General features: G+C 35.6%; 1 protein-coding gene across 6 annotated transcripts; it reads left to right on the forward strand.

Moving 5' to 3' along the window:
- Positions 1-7,691: 7,691 nt before the first annotated feature.
- LOC125679357 (centrosome-associated protein CEP250-like) lies at positions 7,692-24,060 on the forward strand. 6 transcript variants are annotated; one of them, XM_048918521.2, is made up of 10 exons: positions 7,692-7,793; positions 14,730-14,858; positions 16,365-16,496; positions 16,648-16,757; positions 18,817-19,086; positions 19,295-19,357; positions 19,448-19,588; positions 20,117-20,362; positions 21,936-22,148; positions 22,938-24,060. In XM_048918521.2, exons 1-10 carry the CDS (start codon positions 7,728-7,730, stop codon positions 23,209-23,211), a joined length of 1,644 nt encoding a protein of 547 aa, XP_048774478.1. In that variant the 5' UTR covers positions 7,692-7,727; the 3' UTR covers positions 23,212-24,060. The 6 variants fall into 6 exon arrangements, with proteins under 6 accessions (XP_048774478.1, XP_048774480.1, XP_048774479.1 ...); XM_048918523.2 differs by lacking the exon at positions 7,692-7,793 and adding an exon at positions 9,574-9,675; XM_048918522.2 differs by lacking the exon at positions 7,692-7,793 and adding an exon at positions 12,585-12,861.
- Positions 24,061-24,877: the final 817 nt, after the last annotated feature.

Consider the following 24,877-nt stretch of genomic DNA (forward strand, 5'->3'; position numbering starts at 1 on the left):
ATTATGACCAGGGCTACAGGCAGACAAACAGACACATACAGACCAAAGCTGGTGGAGAGACAAAATCCATTCTCTCTTGATCATTGATATTGAGGTATATTTGTAAAACAGTATGCCCCGACCTTGATATATGACTTTCACTTTGACCTAGAATACATTTATGGCACTGATTGTTCGGTTCACTGAATATCAACCCTGTATTCTATATAGTTAAGAGATGTTCTGAACAGACACAGGTCCGCACGATGGACCAAAACTGTGAACCAACATGTCCATTGTCACCTTGTATATGAATTGAAATAAACTGGAAATTGGAATGATTCTACGCAAGTGAATTTGTTACGTCAAAATTAACCCTACATTGCATAGGTGTGGTCGAGAAGTCTTCTGGCAGAAACCAAAATTTCATATTTTTAAAGGAGATAATTTTGGATGTACGCAGTTGATAATTCATCTGCTTGTGTAAACGTGTACCTCATAAATTTAGCAAGAATGTCACAAAATACATGTACAGATCATCTCACTGTAAAGCTATTACTTCACGTAGATACAAAACATTACAAGAAATGAACGATTATGCAAGTCATACAATTCATCTCTATGAAGTTTTTTTTATTATTTGTGTTTAAACGCCTCGTTTATACTGCGTATATAGGTCTAAGTATATAAAGTTTTATAACACGAAAACCATCTATATTCGATTGGTTAACTCAAACAATGTCAAGTTGTGCAACCTTAGAAAATATTCGTATTGCGCCACGTTATTGATAAGTTCGTGGCTTTAATCGTAATGCATCCCCTAATTGTCACTTGCACACTACAGCCATTTTATCACCATCAATGCAATGTCTGTATTATATCACTTTGTGTTGATTTTCCTGAATGCTATCTGAATGAACTCTGAATGGGAACTCTGAAGTCTACTGGTTCTATGTGTTACATATGAATTGCATGTTTTCCAAACTGATCATGAGCTTTGAGCTACATACAGAATTCAATTTGAATATCAAACAAAAACATTTTGCTGATCAAATAAGGAAGACTTTTTTTTTTGCAATCCCTGGTTCTTTGAAAACATTGTAATTGCAATATTAGTTTAAACTGCATTTATTTCAATAAAAAACAACATGGGTGCATACATTGAGATTGGAAAACAAGTGCATGCACTTATATCAATTCCTCTCTCACTTTTATAAATTCTACCACGAATATTGCAAAGATCAAAGGAATACCGCGGTCGTTATTCTGCGATATACTGTCATACGTGATAACCGATTATGAGAAAATTGATACTCATCTCCCTTGTACTTCGTATTTTGCTAATGCAATAATAAAGTCGATGACTGGTAATTCAATTTTATAATCATAAAAATCAATCAATATATTTTGTAAAACAAATTCATAAAAGAATGAACATTTGTCATTCAGTATAAACCAATCGTCTGCATTCCGAGAACGATACACCTGTAAACATGACGATGCACAGACAAATTTTTCTTGGAATATGTATTTAAAGCAATTGATATAATCCATTAACATCAAACTAAATACTTGGAATATCGTTTTTCAAAATATATTTAGAATACCCCTACTCACCGTTCTCATCAGCAAAAACGATGTAGACCGTTTCGGAAATTGTCATGACGTCACAGTGGCCTAATGATTAGCCATATAGAAAAACGACCGACTGTATATTTCTGAGCCATAGTAGACTAGAAATAAAGTTCTTTCTTTATGTATGTTGTATGATAACTTCCTTGGTCTCGAAACGTTGTTTGAAATATAAAAGCCTTGGCAAATACAAATTCAATATTGAAACAAAATGTGCTGTATTTAATATGTATATAAATAGTATACTCTCTTGTGGTTCTTATATATGGGGATTCCATAAAACGCCCGATTTAGAAATATTGCATATGAAATTTCTTAAAAGCGTTAAAATGACCTTATAATTGTATAGTCTATTTTGAAGTCAGAAGATAATCATTATCGATTATCAGTTACAAGAAACAAAAATAAACATAATCAAGGTTTGTCTAAAACGGAAAGCAACCTTGAATTGTTTACTCAAAGCATGTTATAAAGAAATGGTGGACAACGACAACCAATATTGATTGTAAATATAACAAGAAATGTTTGTAAAACATATATGTCCCCATAGTGCAAAATTTAAAAGGGTTATACACATGCATCATTTAATTGATAGTAGTGCCAAACCAATTCAAGATATTCGACAGACAATATCTTCCTATGTCCAAAGCAAAGTGACCATGTGCCCTAAAATCAAGAGAGGTCATCAACTCCTTATGCTGTACCAGTGTACCAAGTTTGGTGTCAATCAAACAAACGATTCTTAAAATATAGGAGATAGTATATTATTATGTCCATTTAACCCTTGACCTTTGATCATATGAACCCAAATTTTATAAGGGTCATCTACTCCTTATGATGTACCAATCTACCAAGTTTGATGTCTGTCAAGCAAAGGATTCTCAAGATATTGAATGGACAGTATATTCTTATGTCAAGTTTAACCCTTGACCTTTGACCATGTAACCTCAAGATAGGGGTAATCTACTCCTTAAGATGTACCAAAGTACCAAGTTTGATGTCTGTCAAGCAAAGGGTTCTCAAAATGTTTTGCTGAGAGTATTTTACTATGTCCAGTTTGATCCATAACCTTTGACCATGTGACCTCAAAATCAATAGAGTTCATCTACTTAAGATGTACCAGAGTATCACGTTTGATGTCTTTCAAGCAAAGAGTTCTCAAGATATTGAGCGGACAGTATCTTACTATGTCCAGTTTGACCCATGACCTTTGGACCTCAAATTCGATAGAGGTCATCTTCTCTTGAAGATGTACCAGTGTACCTTGTTTGTCAAGCAAAGGGTTTTCTAAATATTGTGCGGTCAGTCTATTCCTATGTCTAGTTTGACCCTTGACCTTTGACCATGTGACCTCAAAATCAATAGGGGTCATCTACTCATCACAATGTATCATTGTACCAAGTTTAATGTCTGTCAAGGAAAGGTTTCTCAAGATATTGAGCGGACAGCATCTTCCTTTGTCCAGAGTAGATTGACCTTTGATCTTTTGACCTGAAAATCAATAGGGGTCCTCTTTAACTCGTATCCAACCCGCATATGAAATATCATTACGATGAAGTGAATGGTTCTGGAGTTATTGAGGGGACAAAATGTGGTCTATTGACTGACATACAAACCGACACGTACAAATCAATATGCCCCTCTTCTTTGAAGGGGGTGGGGGGTGGGGGGTGGGGGGTGGTGGTGGTGGTGGTGGTGGGGGTGGTGGTGGTGGTGGTGGTGGTGGTGGGTGGTGGTGGTGGTGGTGGTGGGGGGGGGTGGGGGGGGTGGTGGTGGGGGTGGTGGGGGTGGTGGTGGGGGGTGGGTGGTGGTGGTGGGTGGTGGTGGTGGTGGTGGTGGGTGGTGGGGGGTGGTGGTGGTGGGTGGGGGGTGGTGGTGGTGGGGGGTGGTGGTGGTGGTGGTGGTGGTGGTGGTATAAAAAGATGAACTGAATAACTACGCCCTTTCTCACATAGCAATGTTAGTAAAAAGTTACATATAGCAATGTTAGTAAAAAGTTACATATAGCAATGTTAGTAAAAAGTTACATATAGCAATGTTAGTAAAAAGTTACATATAGCAATGTTAGTAAAAAGTTACATATAGCAATGTTAGTAAAAAGTTACATATAGCAATGTTAGTAAAAAGTTACATATAGCAATGTTAGTAAAAAGTTACATATAGCAATGTTAGTAAAAAGTTACATATTGCAAAGATTAAAGGGTCATTTGTATAGATATTTTCTTGACAATTTACACTGCAATACTAACTTTATAAAACATTTCTAGATTTCGGTTGTCATCTCATTGTCTCACAATTGAACAAGGCTGAGGAATTGTAAGAATAAAGGGTTATGTGGTATCATAATGGTACAGAAAAACGAATTTCATTCTGTACTTATATGTCCATATCTAAGTGATCAATCAAAAGTCGCTCTTTCAAAATACCAAGCTTATTTAAACTTATTCAACTATTTAGTATATACAGAAGGTAACAGAACTGTGTAATTATTCAAACTGCCTTGTAAAATGAGAAACATGTCTTCGCTTTTAAGTTAAGTTAATCAATTAGTAATCCTATGATTTAATCCATATTTATCATTTACATACATGTATTACATTTTTTCTTTACCCCCCCCCCCCCCCCCAAATATGTGAAAGGTGAAGATAATGAACAGTGATCAATCTCCTATAAGCAATACAAAATAGATAGTTGGGCAAACACGGACCCCTGGACACACCAGAGGTGGGATAAGGTGTCTAAGAGGAGTAAGCATCCCCTGTCGACCGGTCACACCCGACTTGAGCCAGGTAAACGGAGTTATCCGTAGTCAAAATCAGTGTGCCGAGAACGGCCTAACTATAGGTATGAAACACGTCAAACAGCATTTGACCCAATGCGAGGTTGTATTGACGAACTAGATCGTTATAACGACCATAGAATTTGCGAAATGCTGACCTCGGTCGAGACTGTTGAAACCCCTGTACCATCAACTTGTTTGTCAGTAGTTGCCTCGATTTAAAAACTTACCATACACAAAACAAGCTCTTGTGTATCGAATCAGTTGAGAGATATAAACAGCATATACAGGTGATAATGGAATATTGCTACATAAATAGGGGAAGTTGTACGTACACAGTTGTACATACTTATACTCACTCTCGTGTGGTGATTGTAGTGTTATACATTTGGTGTATTTAGATTAAATTATGACAATGTATATATATACCCATGGTATATTTGTGATTTTTCCGTATGCTTTATATGAAATATTCAGTAGGTAAATGTTTTACTTGTACTTTCTGTTTGTGTAAGCTGATAAGCTGTGCAATTTAATTGAAGAAAATAAAACGAAACAAACAAACCCCCAAATATCGCATCATTTTCAATAATATTAATCTTAACGTCTAATTGAACAATAAATTAATGATTATCATGAGAGACCATCAGTGCCAGCAGGTATACTCCGACTCCAGCCATTTTGTCAATTCTTTCTTTAGGGAGAGTCTAGCAATGCAAGTTATCCCGCTTTACCCGACGAATTGGCCATATTATCTTAAATTCAAAGAGGTGTTATTTTGCTTCCCGATTGTCAAAATTCTTTAAATGCAAAGAAGAAAGTAAAACTTCGTCCTTCACTTTATAGGTGCAATTTATCAGTTTAATTAAGATAAAAAGAAATATGTGTGTGTGTGTGTGTGGTGGGGGGGGGGGGGGGGGGGGGGGTGTCAGCCTAAGTACTGTGGCGGACACGCTTCAAAAATGGCGGATCTAAGTCAGTTTTCTTTTTTTTTTAATGACAACTAAAGATAATATGATATGAAGCAAATCTGTTGTTTATCGATGCTTGATTTTGATCTTACAAAAGAAATAAATTTTGATAGTTGTTGAATAAATAAAATATGCCTGTTCGTTTCTTCAATCCATGATATTGGTTTTGAATCAGCCTTATGGAAATTTCCAGAACGATGTGCCCAGAACAAGGCAACATCATAGATGCTTGGGTTTACAACCAATCACACATTCTCGGGCCACTCTGGCAAGCCGAAAAGTTGCGATTAATTTACAACATGATAGCATAAAACTGTGTAGGTGTTCAGTGTTAGTTATACTTATACCATTTTATGAAGAATTATATTACTTATATATTTCTTATTCAAGGAAGGACACCACCCACCTCCCGAGACCAATGATATTGACACATCGATAAATTTTTGAATACGATATTTGTCTGATATTTCCGATGTTTGTTTAAAATTTTCCACGTGATTATAGAAGTCACTGTTACACAGTTACGACTTTTTGTAATACTTTGTTAACAGTTACTAATATGTACAAAAACATGAATAAACACAAAACAGTTTTTATTCTGTTTGAACATGTTTTGTGATGACACAGATCTTGAAAATAAGTAGCAAAATGTCCAATATGTCAGATATCGAATGATCCGGGACTGTTCTGGGAAGTTTGCGCCTTATAAATAACTTTAAAGTTAAAACATTTCACCGAAATTAGGTTATACACTACCTGGCAATGTCTAGGAAATCAGGCCACTGTTTACAATATAGCAGTTTTTATGGGAACACGATAAAGCGGTGCTCTGTTTGACACCAACACCAAGAAAAACACAAGGTTGGAATGAATGGTCATTTATTATTAAATAAACGACGAATCAAGTAAAAACATCAACTACTGTATGTAAAACAGATACATGTAAGTATCTAACATAATATATACAAAAAAAAAACCATATAAGAAAAAGTATCACGGAATCTGAAAGTTAGAATAATATGCAAAAGTTGCAAAAGTCCAAAATAAGCAAAAAGCATATGGTGTCAATATAGCAGATTTTTTGTCATTCATATAGTGCATTATGTTTTCCATTGTTGCGTTTGACGAGAAGAGACGACGTGTATTCATAATTTTGCCCTTAAATTGTCGCACTGGACTAAAACTACCATTGTAAACACATAATTTGCGATACCGAGTTTCAAATTTTGAAATTATGAACCACCGTTCATTTTGCCTTGAGTCAACTATTCAGCATGGCGGAATACAATTGCACTCGTAAAATTATTATCTGATTTTCAATACGGAGAGAGATCATTTATGTTACATAAGGAACTCTAAGTGACTTCCTCATAACCAAGTTTTATTTACTGTATATGATATCAATAAATATAACATTACTAATGCACGTAATTATTCCAAAATTGTTCTTAAATTAATTTGAATTAAAGATATCGTTCATTCAATTCATGTACGCAACAATTCAAACTTTAAACACGCATTAAAAATGTCTTCATGTATGTAATATTAATATAAAAATTGCATGTTTGATTGTTACATAAATTTGACGATATCAATTGTCCATTTTAGAATTTGTATGTTTGATTGTAACATGAACTACACATACAATGGATGACAAAATGTATACTGTAACAAATATTTTTCTTAGCCTAATGATGGTTTCAGGCACGTAAAATCAGCCCTACCTCCCTCCATTGTTTTTAAATTTTTTTTTATTTTTTCGTTAAATTCACATGCAATATCAAATTTGAATATGATTGAATGAAAATTGCTGTAAATAAAGTTATATATGCATTGTGAACAAAAAGGTCACTCTCCCCCTTTTTGTACGATGGATATCTGGGATGGAATCAAGAGATCGCCCAAAGCGTACTGCATCTAACCGCTATAGACCGCCCAAAGCGCACTGCATCTAACCGCTAGTCAATTCAGACTAAAAATTCAAAGCATTCATTTCTTATGATGAATGTACTTTTGCAATATATTCGTGTCGATCTCTCAATCTCATGATTGTCTCCATCGCTCGTTATTAAATCTAGCTCTAATGAGGTATTAAAGCGCCAGAGAAATTCCGAAATTTAAATAATTATTGCAAATGCAAACTTCTATTGTGTTTCAGTAAACCGATATACCAATGGGACACTCTCACTGAAGTGAATGAGATGTGACTAGTCACACACCGTCAGTCAGACAGTCCTACGTGAATAGTACGGACTGGTGATTTAGGAGAGTGACGCAGTACGCTTACAGTCAGGGCTATAAGCATTGTAGTAGTACACAACACTCAGTATTGACTGATACAGTCCCTTATAGTACTAATTAACACAATGGAGAGCGACTACACGTACTTGTCAGAGAATGAAGATATAAAGCGATATACTAAATTGTCAAAGGTATGTAATCGTGCAGCAATTATACATGTATAGTAAAACATAAGAAAATAAACGGGATCGAGCAATGAAAAATTCCATCTAAGCAGGGTAGGCGGACTTGGCGGATTTAGAAAGCTTGAATACATGTCCTCTTTGTATAAAAATTCCTTTCCGTTGTTAATTAGAAATATAAACTTCTTCTGTGAATTTGCTAAATGATGTTTTGAGAAAAAAAATTCTGAATATAAATCTGCATCATGAATAAGTAATCATCATGAAACTGATTCTGAATAAAGTAATAAAACTAGATTAGGGAGATTATCTTCCCAAGTCAAGGGTTTCTGATCCGCTCAGCTCCACGTGAAGCGGAGCGGATCAGAAACCTTGGGTGAAGGGCTGCAAAAGGTAGGTCTATGCTCGGCGCTTTCGGCCTTTGAGCAGGGAGGGATCTTCATCGTCTCGTACCTGATGTGACATGATGCCTCTGCTTTTGTGGTCTCATCCGAAAAACCGCCCCTTTAGTCGCCTTTTACAACAAACATGGGGTACTGAACATGTACTACGTGTATTCCAACCCGGATCCCGGAAAATTCTCAATCGATTTAATTCGAAGATGGATCCCCGTACGTGTTTTTCAGTTATATTACTTCAATTATTTAAAAAGTTGCCCGAGTATCATCAGTCTATTTTCGTCTACATCGTTTAGACAAAATCACTCCATCGTTCTCTACTTGGTACCTTTGAATAAAGTGACAAATTTTCAAAGTAGATTTTCTGAAGAAAAGAAAAATTACCTAGTTATGTAAAAACTGAATTAGACTGGCCAGGGAGGACACAGGTAGTTTGTTTCAGCCCTCTCCTTACACGGTTACACGTCTGTAAGTACAGGACCGGATCCCGGAGAGAATCCTGAGGACATAAAAAAAATAAATAATAATAAAAGGTTACAAAGTGTGTTTCTGTGATCTCTGCTCTACTCCAAAGCAGCAATTGCACTCTTCAACATGGGCCACAAATTATGCGAAATACATCTATCAATATTCCATGTCTCAAGATTTCAGGTTCCTGGTCTCTGAACGCACTGCCCCCAGATCAGAGGAGAACGATGTTTGATGTACTGTGAAAGACAAGTGTCAGCCGGGCTATTGTACACAAATCATCGTAAACTTTAAAATTAATTACAACAAAAGTGAAACGTCACATTTCTTTGTGAATTCCCACACTGTGTCGAACACGATGGAACTGTGTTCAAAAATAATAAAAATAGTTCGATGTTTTTCTGGTTCCTCGTGAATAAATCCAGCTGTTTTCTGAAATTCAAAACAATCAAAATACGTTAAGATACACCATTTGCTTACCAAAACTATCTTTCATGAAATAATAATCGATAATTTCATAGTAACTTTTATTATTACTTTTTATTGTAAGGGGTTTATATATTGTTTTTAATTTCTTAGTGTAGTTTGAACAATATCTATTTTTATAACTATCAGGTGTAAACTATAATGTACAAATACATATATGGGGAGCAGATGGGGAAACAAACCAAAAAGCTTTTTTTCTCTCATAGTTTATTACTTTGATTTTTGTTAACACGAGAGATTGTATTTCTGAGACCAGGTGAAGGGAAAATCTATTGACTTTAGACAACAACACATGGTAGGTGTGTCTAAATCGACACCACTATTGTTCTTATCAGGTTGATTAACAAAGAAGATAAAGCAATTAGAACAACGGAACGTTAAATAGGTGTAACATTACAACTAATTATCTGTTAGTGAGAATTTTCCTTTTTCACGGTGACAAGGTTATTTACGACCCGTGATACAGTTGTTGTTTTTTACCGATACTGAATTATTACAAAAATATGGCCAGTGCCACAACGAGGTCTTCTACCGCCAAGGTAACGAGTTTTTAAAATCATAATCTTTGATTTCGTATATTTATATTGTTTTGTCTTTGTCAAGTTTCAATTAAGTCTTCTTTCTCTATAAAAGCCCTGGTAGGGAATATTTGACAAAGTGTTTGTACCTACAATGATGACCGAAAGTAATTCCTTCGTGATTGGCTTCGACGATGACGTAATTTTACGTCTAGCTATATCACACATCCACTACGTACAATTCCACGTATGAAATTTTGGTCATTCGTGATACATGCGCGATATACGTAATTCATAAGTGTTTCATGCGTTTTTCATTTGTCGATGTGCGCAGATGTTCGTCGAGGGTTTCGGCAGACTGGTCTTTACGTGATTTCGGTTTTGAACTGCCAACAATTTTTTAGATTTCGGCAGTTTATGCGTATTTTATGTAGTTTACGTAGTTTATACGCAATTCTTACGTAAATGTTACGTGAAACTTACGCAGCTGTGCGTGATTTTTGCGAGATGCATACGCAAATTTTGGATTTTCACGACCGTTCCATGTATGTCCACGTATGTTTAACGGACCTTTCATGCATTTACCACAGATGTATCACTTTTATATCGCGTATATGACGCACATATCGCGTTTAAATTACGTAATTGACGCACGAATCACAAAATGAATTGCAGATAAACAGCGCAATAATCGCGTACGGTTCACGCACGATTCGCGTATGGTATGCTTAAACGTAGATTTACGTGTTCTTTGCGTGGTTTATTCGTACTTCTTCCATGGTTTTAACGTGGTTCAAACGTGACACATCTGACAAAATTTCACATAAAGACGCCAACTTTTTTCAATTTTTCCACGTACATGTATATCCATGCACGACCAAATTTTATGCGTGGAATATGCGCAAATTGTACGTAGTGGCTGTGAGACATAGCCTTTAGCCATTCATTCCTTAAATAATGCAAAAAGTGTTCAGTTCTCCAGACCCATACAGCTTACAGGTTCAAAATGCACTTTCATGAAAAACAGATTCTGAGAACGCAATCATCGACGAACATTTCATCATACATGTATACATGAATAAAAGTAAATGAGAAGGCGGAGAAACGTCACCCTTTTGCGGGACATAGCCACACAGAAAAAAGCGGGAAATCGTCGCTACATGAAAATTATTTGTCTCAAAATTTTCTTCGTTCTTAGTAAAGTCGTAGTATAGGAGACCCTCGATATCTGAATCACGTGATGGTTCTTGTAGGAAGAGTTACCTTCCCTGAATACGATTGAAAATTGAGTAACATTAACTTACAGTCCTGTTAAACATTCATCTTGACTGAAATTTATTTCAAAATACATTGTACAGGCTTATAGGAAGTGAATTCCCTTTCAATACTTTTCCAGAATCTTTTCAGATGTAGTGATCTCGTAAAATATGATCAACAATACATGTATGTGAAAATTTACTACATAAAACCTCGGTTTTACTATTGTTACAAACACATTCATTTGAATATTGTGAAAACGTCAACAATTTTTTAAAGCATACCAAAACGCTATTTTGTGAACTTCATTTTTAATTGAGCTTTCCTCAGTGTTAAACTACAGCGACATTTAACTTTGTGCTCTTGCAAAAAGTTCTGTAAGTGCCATTTTATTACCATGTATACAATAATAATTAAGAATTCCCCACAAAAAAGTATATCATATCAATCAAATTCTCTCTGAATAGTTTAAAAAAAGAAAAGAAAAAGAGAATTGATGGACAAATTCTACAAAATAAGAGTGTAACGTATTTACATTAACTTCTGGGATCGTACCTGGTCAATTCCAGGGTTTGGGGTATTCAACAATAACTAATTTAAACTAATTGGTATGATTTTAGTGGACTGCCAAAATATACAAATATGTCCTAACCTTATCTAGGTAAATTATAATCAAACAGAGAATCACTATATCAATCAGAGGCAGGCAACGGTAACTGGTAGTGCTAACTTAACAAAATGTAGAGCCCAGTCGCCCTCGGATTACCCCATATACTGTAGGACGCCTTATTCAGGACGGACAGTATATGTGGTAGCCCTTCAACCACTACACTCTCTGTAGGATGCCTTATTCAGGACGGACAATGAGTATAGCGGCCTGAACGACGGTCTGTTCAACCAATGCGGACGACACCAAAAACGAACTATGGCTAGCCTCTTTACTGGAGGTCAACCTCTTCGTGGCAGGCCAGACTTCTGATGGCCTTCCAAATTCACTCTCTAACTGTAAGAACAGGCGAGGAATTGTTTACTATGAATACTTTATTAGTACACATAATCTCGTCCTCTCAACTTGGCTGGGTCTTCTATCAGAATCACACTGACGACTGCGGAGTCTCGGTATTTATACATAATTGAGATCACGTGATGTAAAGTGACTAATTGAGAACTCCACATGGTCGTACCTCAAATATCCGGAATCATTACAAAGGGGGGGGGGGGTGTTAAAAAAATTATGCCAAGAGCAGCGATTTTCTCACTCTTTGGGGATTGAGAGCCTAACAATATTGTTATTACAACGTACAAACAGCTATCCCGTGAAACGTAACATACTTTAGTAGGCTATGTTGTCATACATGTCACTAGTAGAGTGACCAAACTAACTACTATGGCGCTCAGTTTCTCCACATCTCCATTTTCATTGCACATTTCTTACAAAATAACTAAACATGACAAAGTCTATTTATCTAAGCGGAATATCCTCCATTTTGTATCAAAATGTTCAAGGAATTTCAGTCACAGTATTAATTAACTATAGACTACGTGGCCTATTTGTTTATAATTTTACTATCCCTCCCAATCTCTGGCCTCTGTTTCCTTCCCCAGTGTCAGGTGTTTACCTGGACAGGTAATCTTAACAATCCCAGTCTAATTTGGGATTTCCTTTAATTGACAGATTCAATAAGCTTTAAAGAAGTAAACACATATTTTAAAGCGGTTCCGATTAACACAATTGGTGTTGATAACACAATATCCTGTATTAATTAAAATAATGTAGTTCGAGAACAATGTGTTTAAAAGCCTGTGGAGGGAGATGGATGTCAGATAAAGGGCCCTCTAGATGGAATCAATTAGTAGACAAGCTCCTCCGTCCTTCTGAAGGTTATATGACACATTTCAGAAATGGCTGTCTCACAAAATAACGTGGAAGAAAGGGTCTTAAAACTATGGGTAAGTTTCTGATCATCCTCATTTCCTATGATATGAAAAATTTCCTGGCATGTCGGTTTTTTTCTTTCTTTTTTTATTGGGGTCGTACTCGTTACTTTTGATTAAATGTACTCGGTGCATTAGAGAGGGGAAGCTGTGGGTACAGAATATGGAATATAACGTTAGGTTTGAACAGATTTTATTGTATGTAGAGACAAGGAAATAAGTTCTGATAATTCACCAGTTTCTCCGCTCAAGTTAGTATACATGATTCGGTACAACGGTCATTATAGCTATACTTACAAAACATCGAAATAAACAAGTGGTATAAGTATACACGCATTAATCAAATCTACCAGATTCAATTATATATTTGGGAACGTTAGGATTTAATTCGATCCCTCTGCAACTTTCCCCCCTTTTTATTGGTAATTTCACAACATTTTTACTTGCACGACATAATTCATTACCGCGGTACTTTCGCAACACACAGTAATTTCACAATGTGTGCCATTAATTTCACCAAACATTATCATTTCACAATTTGCCTTACAAAAACTATATACTGTTCTAATCAACAGTATGATATTTTCATTATCTCTTTCCACGCGTAATTTTGTTATTTTCTATTAGACATACAAGTACCATTTTTCTGAAATGTGAATTACAGCAAGTCTGATAATACCACAGAGATTGTTAAACGATTCTGTACATTTAATACTTTGTTTCCTTTCTTCGAGTATTTGTTTTCTATAGTGCATCTATACTTCATCAAACATATGTGTTTTCCTTATGTTTCTTATGAGTTATTCATACGTAATATGTACACGTAGTTCTGAAAACTATGCTGTCAATACTCGGATTGATTTGCGACCCTTTTAATATCTACAAAAGATGCATAATGTATGAAATTTACAACTGCAATCATACCTTTCCAGATGAAGCATATTACTCAATCAATTGAATTGTACTGAAATTAAACAATCATGTTTGTGCACCAACATAATGAAATTTACAACTGCTATCATACCTTTTCAGATGAAGCATATATACTTAATCAATTGAATTGTACTGAAATTAAATAATCATGTTTGTGCCCCAACATAACAGAGACATTTTACAAAAGAACAAACAGACTAATTATTCTTTGCACTCTTAATACTACAAGTTCTAGTAAACAATCACAATCGTCAAGATGTATTTTGACACCACTGTCACTTCTGTGACGTCTTTATTGGGTGTGCATCGTCTGGGAACGAACAACAGGAAGCGTGGTACCCTAACCATGCTCGCCGTAATGTCCTACTCTGTGGTACCCTAACCATGCTCGCCGTAATGTCCTGTTCTCCGTATTGTCTGTCGTCTCCCTTGGTCGCTATAATTTGGCAGACAACGACAACTACCTATTGTTAAATCTCCCTTTCTTGTTTTTGTTCTAATAGTTCTATTCAATTTCGTTATCCGATAGATGGGATCACATAACAACTGCTCAGAGTAGGTATTGAACTAGAAAAGAGTTCTTTCACCTCCTATGTGTTCAGTGTTACCCCTGATGTTCCAAGTCTAAGACTAATTATCAAAATGAATAAGCAAGCTGTAAGTATAGCTTTCTTTAGACTTTTTTTTTTTTTTACTATATATATCAAATTTTGATCCCTTTTGTTTTATACATTTACTGCATGTATCAAAACGAGAACGTCGTCGATATTCGATCATCATTCTCCTTGTCTGTTCCGTTAGTATGCAGGAATTGAATACTAAAACATAAGTGTTTTAACTTTTGTGAAATTGGATAAAGCATTAGATTCGTAAGTCTGAGAGAAGATGGGAAAGAGGTTTACTGACTTTCTTGTAGTTTGACAAATAATGTACTTTGTTAATTTTTGCAGATGGCGAATTACAAATCGAAGGTCACATCACTTCAACAGCATCTGACAGACCTTCTAACACAAAAGAAATCTCTCTTGTCAAGGGTAGTGGCAGAAGAATTTGATAAATTCAAATTAACTTCATCTAGGGTAGGTGATTGGTTTTAAATACTACAATTCTATGGTCGTTATAATGATCTAATATTTCCAAAGACAACATATCATGAGGTCTGACTTGTTTCATACTTATTATAAAGCCGTTCTTTACATCCTTATTTTGACTACGGATTACTCCGTTTACCTGTTCAACATTACAGTGATAATGGCGGGTGTGACCGGTCAACAGGGGGATGCTTACTTCTCCTTGGCACCCGATCCACCTCTGGTTTTCTGACCTGCTCTATATTTTGTATTATGTACAGGATTTATGAGATAAATTACTGTTTGTTATCTTCACCTTTATCATAATAATTAGTGTCTTCATTTAAGATTTATCAATGTAGCGTAGATGAAGGATAAAACAAACACATGTAGCCCAATAATCAATATATCGATCTTGTATTTTTTGGACTTGGAATTAGTCTGATTTCACTATCAGTAACATCATTAACCCAGTGAACTTTAGAGCATTCGTAATCTCGGTTGTGGTTATTTTGGATTTACGATTAAACTGTAAATATACACGGTTCTTTGGTATGAATCCCCATCTTGTTATTGTACTTACAAAAACGTACATGTCAAAATAGGGTGACAGCACAGCATATTTTCAAACTTACCAGTCGTAAATTGTTACAGTTAAATCGGGGAATCCAAAATGGCGACCAACGTGAACTAATAATGTTTGAATAATTCAAAACGAGGCATTATTTTTGTTGATGGTCAGAAAAACCATTTAAAGTTCTTTAAAAGGAGGTAGTAGATAGTGTCATGTCCTGATATTAAAAGTTCATGTCTCATGCAATACATCTCACATACTTCTTATACTACATGTAGATCTGGCTTTGCAGATTCTGCTTGATAGCACTTTGTGTGAAAAAACCACACCCTTCTGTTAATATTTCCAAAGAACATGCATACCGGTAAATGGAACATTGCTAAGTCTCATCTGTTCCGTTTCTGTGATATGATCTATAAGTTGATAAATGATAACAAACCAGTGAAATGAAAATGATACATAACCATCGATGTTGAGATTAAATTACTTATACTATGGCAAGAACTGTATATAGCAAATAACTTTTAATTTAGCTTCCGTTACTTTTTAGCGAAATAGTAAGCAACATATACTTTTACTAGTATTTGCTATTGGTCGACCCTCGCACATGCGTATGCTGTTTTTTCATCGAATAGAAACTTCGGACAATTTTTTATGATCTGGACCCAGTTGCACGACAGTTAGTGAACTTTAACAAACATTTATAACTTCCCATTGACTCTTACATTTACATAACTTTAACTAAACGTTAACTGTCACTTAAACATAACTCAACTTCGTGCAACTGAAACCTGATCTTTAATGCAACCTATAATATGTTAGAATCTTAGAATAAGTTATCTAGATGAACCGTCTTTCATTATCCTGCTAAGACTTAGTGATTGTATGTGATCTCTGATGAATCTTAACTATAAGCATTATCTCCTCTTGATGTTCCATAGGTCCTGACTGGTGACGCCACGCCTGCTGAAGTCAGACAAACTCTTATTGGTTTAGAGAAGGCTTTAAAGAAAGAAGGACTGTTCAAAAATGTAAAATCGGGCTTCACTCATCTGAAGAAAGAGTTTCTATCTGTAAGTAGGGACCCAGAAACCCGTTATCAAAATCTTTCATAAACGAAGTAAAATACAGGTTCTCTGTGTGTTTTCATCTCTCAACAAGTCTAAGTAGCAGTAACATATACATTAAGCGTGAATACGCCACCATTCAATGTTTTATATACAGAGTTCATCCACCAAGACAATCAGTAAGCCCCCCTCGGATCCCCTGTCAGAACGCCCCCGGAGATCCACCACTTCTGTGATTGGGGAACCAAAGAAGGAGACAGAAAAGAGGTATAGAATCAAACACGTCAATAGGAAAAACACATCGACCAGACATATAGCAAAAGTTAGATTTGATATAATGGCAACGACATCCGAGATGCACTAAGGACCGTCTGCAAGATATAGTTTTATCAAAATTTGTAATTTTTGCACCTATCGACAGATGACATCTGAAGAAAAAACGTGTTATATGACTGATCATTACCTATATACTTCAAATCACCTTAATCATATATCTGACAGACGAGATGAATACCTTTGAATAAAAGGCATAAAGAAAAAATCTATTTTGTACTAGAGATATAAATTTCCCAGCGGAATTTTGTTGAAAATCACATTGGATTGTTTTCCCCTGTGGGGGAATTTAAATTTCTCAAAGAATTAATTTTTCCTGTAATGTATTTTCTTCTTCAAATGATATAAATGTAAAGAGTTTGAAAATTGCATTTGCGTAGAACAGTGAAATAGAAATGACATAAGCATTAGAGATCGGGTTTCCATTGTCCTTTTTTCTTTAAAGTGATATGAATGTAAAGTTATATCGTGTTAAAAAATTGCAATTGTATAAAAGAGTCAAATGGAAAGGACAAAATTCATGGAGATCGGTTTTCTATTGTCTTCGATGGTGTCTGTGGTGTCAGATTTCTAATTCTTTACGAAAGTAAGACGGTGTTTCGTTTAGCTTTAACCACTGGCAGGAAAAGTTTGATAGACACAACAGGTTCAGTGACTTCCACACGATCAACAAACCTTTCAAGGATAAATGTAATTTACACTGTTACGTCAACACCATACCACGTGACAGAAATTAGGTCACTGTTTATAGAACGCAATACATGTACTCGAATGCTGTTGATATGTATCCTTTCGGTACCCGGGGAGTTTGAAGAATGTTCCACTGAAAAAGGGGGAGGGGATTAGAAAAAAATATCACTGAAAATGTGAAGCACTGTATCAATACACTCTTTGCATCAAGGGGAAATATGGTTAATATTCTACAGAATGCGCATCGGGATCGGTCCTCTCGTGTCCAAAGGCCACGGCGCGGCGGTCACGCCGAACCGACACGAAGTATGCGCGGAATACTTTTTTATAACCTTACCTCCTTCCCTTTCTTTTTGTCACCTTCTATTAAGGTTTCTTTCTTTTGACACCTAGACTGCGTTACCCTGGTTTCCGAGACCTTCCGATTGTGCAAGGCCTCGGGAACCAGGCTTAGACTGCGTGTGTGCCTATTAAGCGAAACCTATACCGGTCCAATGCTGAAGGGTATGGAAATCTGGAAAAAAATGCATCATGAAACTTATGCTTGTAGCATATTTAAGGATCTATAAAATTGAACAAAATAAAAGCAGATTATTGCAATTTTACCAACCGATAGGATGTAACTTCCCCTTACAAATAATTCCAAATATGTTATGATATTCTCCTCTGGGACCCAGCGCAGGGGGTTACAATCTCTGTTTTTGGCCATTACGCATTTTAACGCTATGGCTGTGGAAAGGATATGTTGATTTTTATAGTATTTGCCTTTCATACTATGCCATTGTTAATGTGTCTTCCACTATGTTCTGGAAAGTCAACTTCTGGTTCTATCCTTATATTGTCTCTAAACTTTTACAGCCCTAAACGGTGAGTTTTATGTACAAGTAGTTTAGATTCTAGCGAGTGAGTTTTTGCTGTTTACGTAGAGATAGAAGACGAGTTTTCTTTCAATCATACTGTTGCTTCATAGCTAGATTTGTTTAACAATTGTCTTGAAATTAAAACTTAACATTCAAAGGAAGACGCAAGTATAACGTTTATCAAAACCTCTACTTCTAGTTGAGTTGATTTTATTTTCTTCTTTAAAACTAACACTAGATTGAAAATACAATGATTCTCAATTATTAAACACCTAAAGTTTTGTTCCTAATTCCATAGAAACATCGCTGTTTATAGTGTATCATAATATCAAATAATTCTCTCATGATTTACACCGCGCTCGATTTCAAAGCAGTAAATCTTTAATGTTGTCTCCTCGTTTTCTACCTACGTATAAGGTGATTGTGATATCTAATTTTTACAGACGAATACAGGCAGTGACAACACTGGGAAATGATGAAGTTAAAAATCTGAACAAAGCAGTTGGACGTCTTTTCGACCACCTCAGAATACAAAAGTTATCGGAGATAGCCCGGGAAAGTACCGGGATCCCAGTGACTCATGGACGCTCCCCTACGACGATTGGGAAAAAAGGGGACGACTTTGATGACTTCAAAGAGATCATCCGAAAGGTTCGAGGTCTGGAGAATGAACTACTGAGACAAAAGGCTTCACAAACGACAGAGTTGAAAAGGTCAGTAATTAAAGTTACGAGAATTCCATATTCTGTTACCAATATATGTTACGACTTGCGAAAGGTAAAGATAACGAACAGTGATCAATCTCATAACTCCTACAAGCAATACAAAATAGATGGTTGGGCAAACACTTGCGAGTCTTGTAAAGTATGATGAATTACGACTTTGTTCAATCTTTTTTTTTTTTTTTACCATTTTTTACAGATTGGGTGATGAGAACAGGGGGTTACGGAACACTGTAACAGAATTAAGGAGGGAACAAGAGAAGTAAAAGACTAATCCACTTGATGATGTTGATGTATGTGTACAGATGTATTGAATCGGTAATGAAATCTATGATTTATCATTCTCCGATAGATTGAAGGGACTCCAGCCTATCACAAAGGCGGCAAAAGAGAAACAAGTGGAGAAGCTAGAAGAACAATACAACAAACAAAAGAAGGGGATGGAGGGGAAGATTGTGGAGCTGGAGTCAGAATTACAGGAAAATCTGAACACGTGAGTTGTATCCCTACCCGTATAGTCCCTGTAACATTCATAACTTACAATATACCTTAACAAACATGGAGTAGTGCTCATTATAACGATGTAAACCAATTTCGTTTGTAACACGCTATTTGATTAGCTGAGCATCGCACTTTATCTTAAAATCATTTTATCTTATGATAATAGAACTTGCTACGTAAAACTTTCTGATGTCATTAACTCTTCAGTGCTTTTATATTCTACCTAAAAGCATGATAAAAAGTGCATTATTAGATTGTATGAAGTAAATTTAATACTAAAGTAAGGTATTAGTAAAAAAAAAAAAAAACCCAAAAACCAAGGCTTGCTGCAATTACGGGTGCCGCTTCCGTATGTTTTTGCACTGTAACATACTGTGCTATTCAATCCATTTTCTTAAGTATATTTTATTCATTTTTGTTAATATACTCTTAAATAATTTCATATCGATTTCAATGAAAGGACTATTTAGAAAAACATCTTTAAAATATGATATGATTATGGAAATATTTAATTTTACAGAACATTGCGAGAAAAAGCTGAACTTGAGCAAATGATAGTTGATGGTGTATCCAAACTGAAGACTTCTATTGCATCCCTGCATACTCGACTTGTGGGGGAAAAGCATCAGAGTGAGCGGACCAAGACCACGCTGACGCTAGATGGCGTGCCGGACGAAAAGAGAAACATAGATATCCTGATCAGCAAGATTCATCAGATTGAGGATAGCGCAGACCTGCTGGAAGAAAAGAACAGCAAACTGGGAAAGTGAGTTGATTATTTAATAGAGAATGGAGAAATCGCACACAGCTACAATTGTAATCAACTCAACAACGTATATTGACTGTCTCATCTGCACAATCTATAAGATACATATATTGATTGTCTCAAATGAAGATTGTATTCAAAACTCTTTCATTGCCAATGGTAACTAAAGTCGAATTACCCATACACTGCTACGGGCGACTAAAGTCGAATTGAATTTTTTCTCATTAAAATTTTCGCAATTTTCAAACCATGTCGATAGAGTGGGTAGTGTTACACGATATGTTTACCGATCAAAAGCCAAGATGTTGTCCAGTTGTGTTTTATGCATGATTTACGGGTTTTTATTGTGACTAAAGTTTGCTTGACCATGTGTGATAAATGACTGCCAAGCATGCCAATAACAGTCTTTCTTATGAATGAGTGAAACTTCAATTTGACTTCACTCGCCCGAGGTGGTGTATGGGCAAGTCGACTTTTGTCGCCAGTGGTAAATAAAGTATATTTCAGTATAGTATTGATGAATTCAATTTTACTAAATCTGATTATAAATATTTGCCAGTGTGCGGGAATGTTTTTCAAGGAAATTTAACAGTGAAAGCATATACAATCTAGAAAAAAGATATAATTTATATAGACCTATGTATCAAATACAAACCTTCAGAAATTCTTCACTAAGAAAACGTATGTTTATCACTTGATTCGTTACACGAGAGCATGTTGCTCGTTAGAACAGTTTTTTAAAAAAAAGGCTGGGTACTGAAAAATAAGTCATGTTACAAAGGTTTCAACATTCTCGTTTAAAGCCAGCATTCTCAAATTTTATGGTCGTTATGATAATGAATACTACGTACATGTAGTATTCGGTTGAATGCTGGTCGAAGTGTTTCATACCATCTTGTTTACATAATAATTTTGACCACGGATACTCCATTTACTTGATCAAGACCGAAGGCTCATGACGTGTGTGATCGGTCAACAAGGAATGCTTACTCCTCCTACCCACCTGATCTCGCCTCTGGTGGGTACAGGGGTCCGCTTTTGTTCTATTTTGATATATGACATTGGTTACTGTTCGTTATCTTCACTTTTTCATAAAAAGTAGTAATTTCTAATTCTAAAATGAAAACAGAAAACATGCTAGATGAAAAATTGGTGTAATAGAAACGGTGCAAAGGAGATTGGAATGGCGACAAACTGTAGACAAAAAGGTCATTACATTGTCCAACAATTTGGTCTTCCAGTTGCTCTTCCATGTCGCGTATGATCAATAAAAACTACTGAGAAAAGAGAATGACGGGCAGAGAAGAGCAAAGATAATCATTCTAAACTGTAAAACAGAGATAATTCGGTACATGTAAAGACCATATTGCTGAGTATATAATGTTTAAATTCTGTGTATATACGGTATGTAAGAATATCTCTGAACGAATACACGCAAAACCACTATAATAAAACAAAAATCAGAAAAATCTAAGTTTTGTCAACCGTTTGGAATTTTTCAATGCAAACAAAAATTGCGACTAATGTATATTCTGTTTAGCGTTTCATCATCAATGTGTAAAATTATTTATAGGATTCTAATCGAAAAAGATGTTGAGATTGATAAGCTGAGAAAATCTTTGCTGGAAATCTCTGAAGAGGTTACTAAAATGCACGGAGCCCTCGCCATTATAGACAAGTCTCCGGTAGACGTGGTCACAAAATCAGGGGTAACGGACACCCATGGAACAAAGGCAGTGCTTACTCAACTACAGCACGTCCATACAAGCATCCGTCACTATAAACGGTTAGTTGTGTTTGATTACAAAGAGAGTTTATGTAGCTCAATGTTATTGTGTTTGATCATTGAAAGCCAGTTCGTTGATTTGTATTCACCAGAGATGTTTGCCAATACTGTAAATCTCATTTTATTAAATAATCATTATCGATAGTTTCGTCTCGCAAATAAATACATCATTGTATCCACGCGAAAACAAGGTTTCGCGAAATAAATGTGATCTACAGTGGTATTGCAGGTATTAGGAGTATCAGGATAGCTGTCTGTTGTCTATGTCTTTTTATAAAGGCAAATGGTGCCGATAGGTAATTCTATGAGACAATGGATTTATAAAAGAAAAGAAATTTTCTGGAGCGACTGCTATTAGCAATAAGAATATTAATATACATTATTACAACTTTGATGCATAGCAAACCTATATGAAACATATAGATATTAATTTACCATGATGTATATTGTTTTTTGATATTGCTATTGGAAAAAAGAAAATACCAATTTTATATCAATTCAATAAAACAATTGCTTGAAAATTACGGGAAATGGCATGTACCTCATAATGGAACATTGATTACAAAATGGAATGTTTCCACTAAATGAGTCATTACATCTCTAATAGAAACTAATGAGACTGGGAGGCGGAAATCTCGGAAGATATTAGCCAAATGCACTGATTTATTAGTATTCTGGACAAGAGTTAGACAGCCTAGAAAAACGAGAAACACAATGTTGTGGCAATTACGCATACATGTATATATGGTCTGTGATTTTCGTTGATGGGTTCGTTTTTTTCTTCTTCAGAATTCTGCAAGAGAAAGAGAGGAGCACGGTTAGTCCCAAAAACAATGATGATTTGATTCCTCTAAAACAACAGATAAACAAACTTTACGAAGACTTCGTAACTGATAGCAGTAGCCAAACGGACGTCGATAAAGTAGACGAACCATCACGAGAAGATTCCCCGAAAACCCAACGCGAGAGAACGAACGAGATTAATCAACTCTTACAAAAGCTCAGTCGGGTGGAAAAGGCTTATACCGCCCTCAAACGGCAGAACGAACCCTCAGAAATGTAATTCTGGTACTCCAGTGATACATGATCAATCTGTGGGAATGTGAAAGTTGAGTGACCTATTCTCAGTTTTTCAATGCAATAATTCTGACATTTGTTAGAGCGTATCTCCCATTTCATCACTGCGTAGTTCATCTGGAATAAACAGTATAATAGAAACATTTTGTTCCAGTACGATGATAATTTTGAAACGTCAGTATTTTACTTTCGTTATCATTATTATGAATATTTTTTATAATCATGAAAACATATTGGTGCACTTTAGTTCTCATTATTTCATGCACAGACTAAGGTTGGTGTACTTTGAATGTTTGTGTTGAAACGCTTCCTTAATTTCACCACTGTAATGCTGATTTAGCGACCGTTAATATTTACCTTTGGTGAGCTATTCTCATTATATTCATCAAGTGTCATATGTAAATTACAAAACACCTAATGCAATATAAAACAGATTACTTGGAAGTGAATGTTGGTAAGTTGACAATCATTACTAGAGTGAATAGAAATCCCATGAACTCGTAGCGTCATTTCATTGATTTACTGTGTGTATAAGAAATTGTTATTTTTTTTTATCCGATTCTCTACCACTGTTATTTGGTTACATACCAAACTGATTCGTTTTCTCCGACAAAGGTCACAGAGCTGGCTTGTGTTTGACAAGGATAGTCCTAATTATCTGCTTGTAAATGTTTGCAAATGATGCATTATGTACAAAATGTACGTTCAAAGAGAAATGTGTAAATATTCTTAAAGCACTTTATTTTGTTGTTAATGATATTGTTAATTTGTCATTCTTTTTAACGCTTGGCATTGGAATATGCTGAGGACAATTCAATAAAAATTATGAAAACTATTTCAGACATTTATGTCACAATCTGTCTTTAATGAGGAGAAACTTCTCCTAGGCACCCGATTCCACCTCTGGTGTTTCCAGGGGTCCGTGTTTGCCCTTCTCAGTTTTGTATTTGTTGTGTTATTTACGAGATAAATCATTGTTCGTTATCTTTACCTTTTCATCGATATTTCAGGAAACCTATTAGTTGGTTCTGTACGATGATGAAATATCCTCGTCATCTCATTATTGAAACATCATCGTACTATCGTGTCATCTTACGATCCATACCCTCACATTCTCGTTATTATATGGTAGCTCAGTGGTAGAGCTTGGGAGGTTGTGAGTTCGAGCCCCGCTCAAACCTAATACCTAACAAGAAATGTTTGTAAAACATGTATGCCCCTGTGGTGCAAAATTGAGAAGGGTTATACACATGTATCATTTGGTTGATAGTACCAAAATAATTCAAGATATTGAGCAGATAATATCTTCTTATGTCCAGAGTAGATTGACCCGTTGTCTTTGACCATGTGATCTAAACATCAATAGGGTCATCTACTCCTTAGGATGTACCAATGTACCAAGTTTGGTGTAAATCAAGCAAATGATTCTTAAAATATAGGAGACAATATATTACTATGTCCAGTTTGACCTTGGTCATTGACCTTAAAATCAATAGGGGTCACCTCTTTAGGATGTACCAGTGTACCAAGTTTGATGTCTGTCAAGGAAAGGGTTCTTAAGATATTTAGCGGACTATATCCTCATTTGACCAGATTAGATTGACCCTTGACCTTTGACCTAAAAATCAATAGGGGTCATCTACTCCTTATAA

The sequence above is a fragment of the Ostrea edulis genome, chromosome 2 (genome assembly GCF_947568905.1).
Source record: "Ostrea edulis chromosome 2, xbOstEdul1.1, whole genome shotgun sequence".
Taxonomy (NCBI): Eukaryota; Metazoa; Mollusca; class Bivalvia; order Ostreida; family Ostreidae; genus Ostrea; species Ostrea edulis.

Excerpts from the sequence above, each read along its gene's own strand:
- LOC125679357 (XM_048918521.2), top strand. The coding sequence starts at position 7,728 with ATGGAGAGCGACTACACGTACTTGTCAGAGAATGAAGATATAAAGCGA. Across the intron at positions 16,497-16,647 it reads TGAAGAAAGAGTTTCTATCT|AGTTCATCCACCAAGACAAT; the intron begins GTAAGTAGGGAC and ends TTTTATATACAG. Across the intron at positions 19,589-20,116 it reads TTACAGGAAAATCTGAACAC|AACATTGCGAGAAAAAGCTG; the intron begins GTGAGTTGTATC and ends TTAATTTTACAG.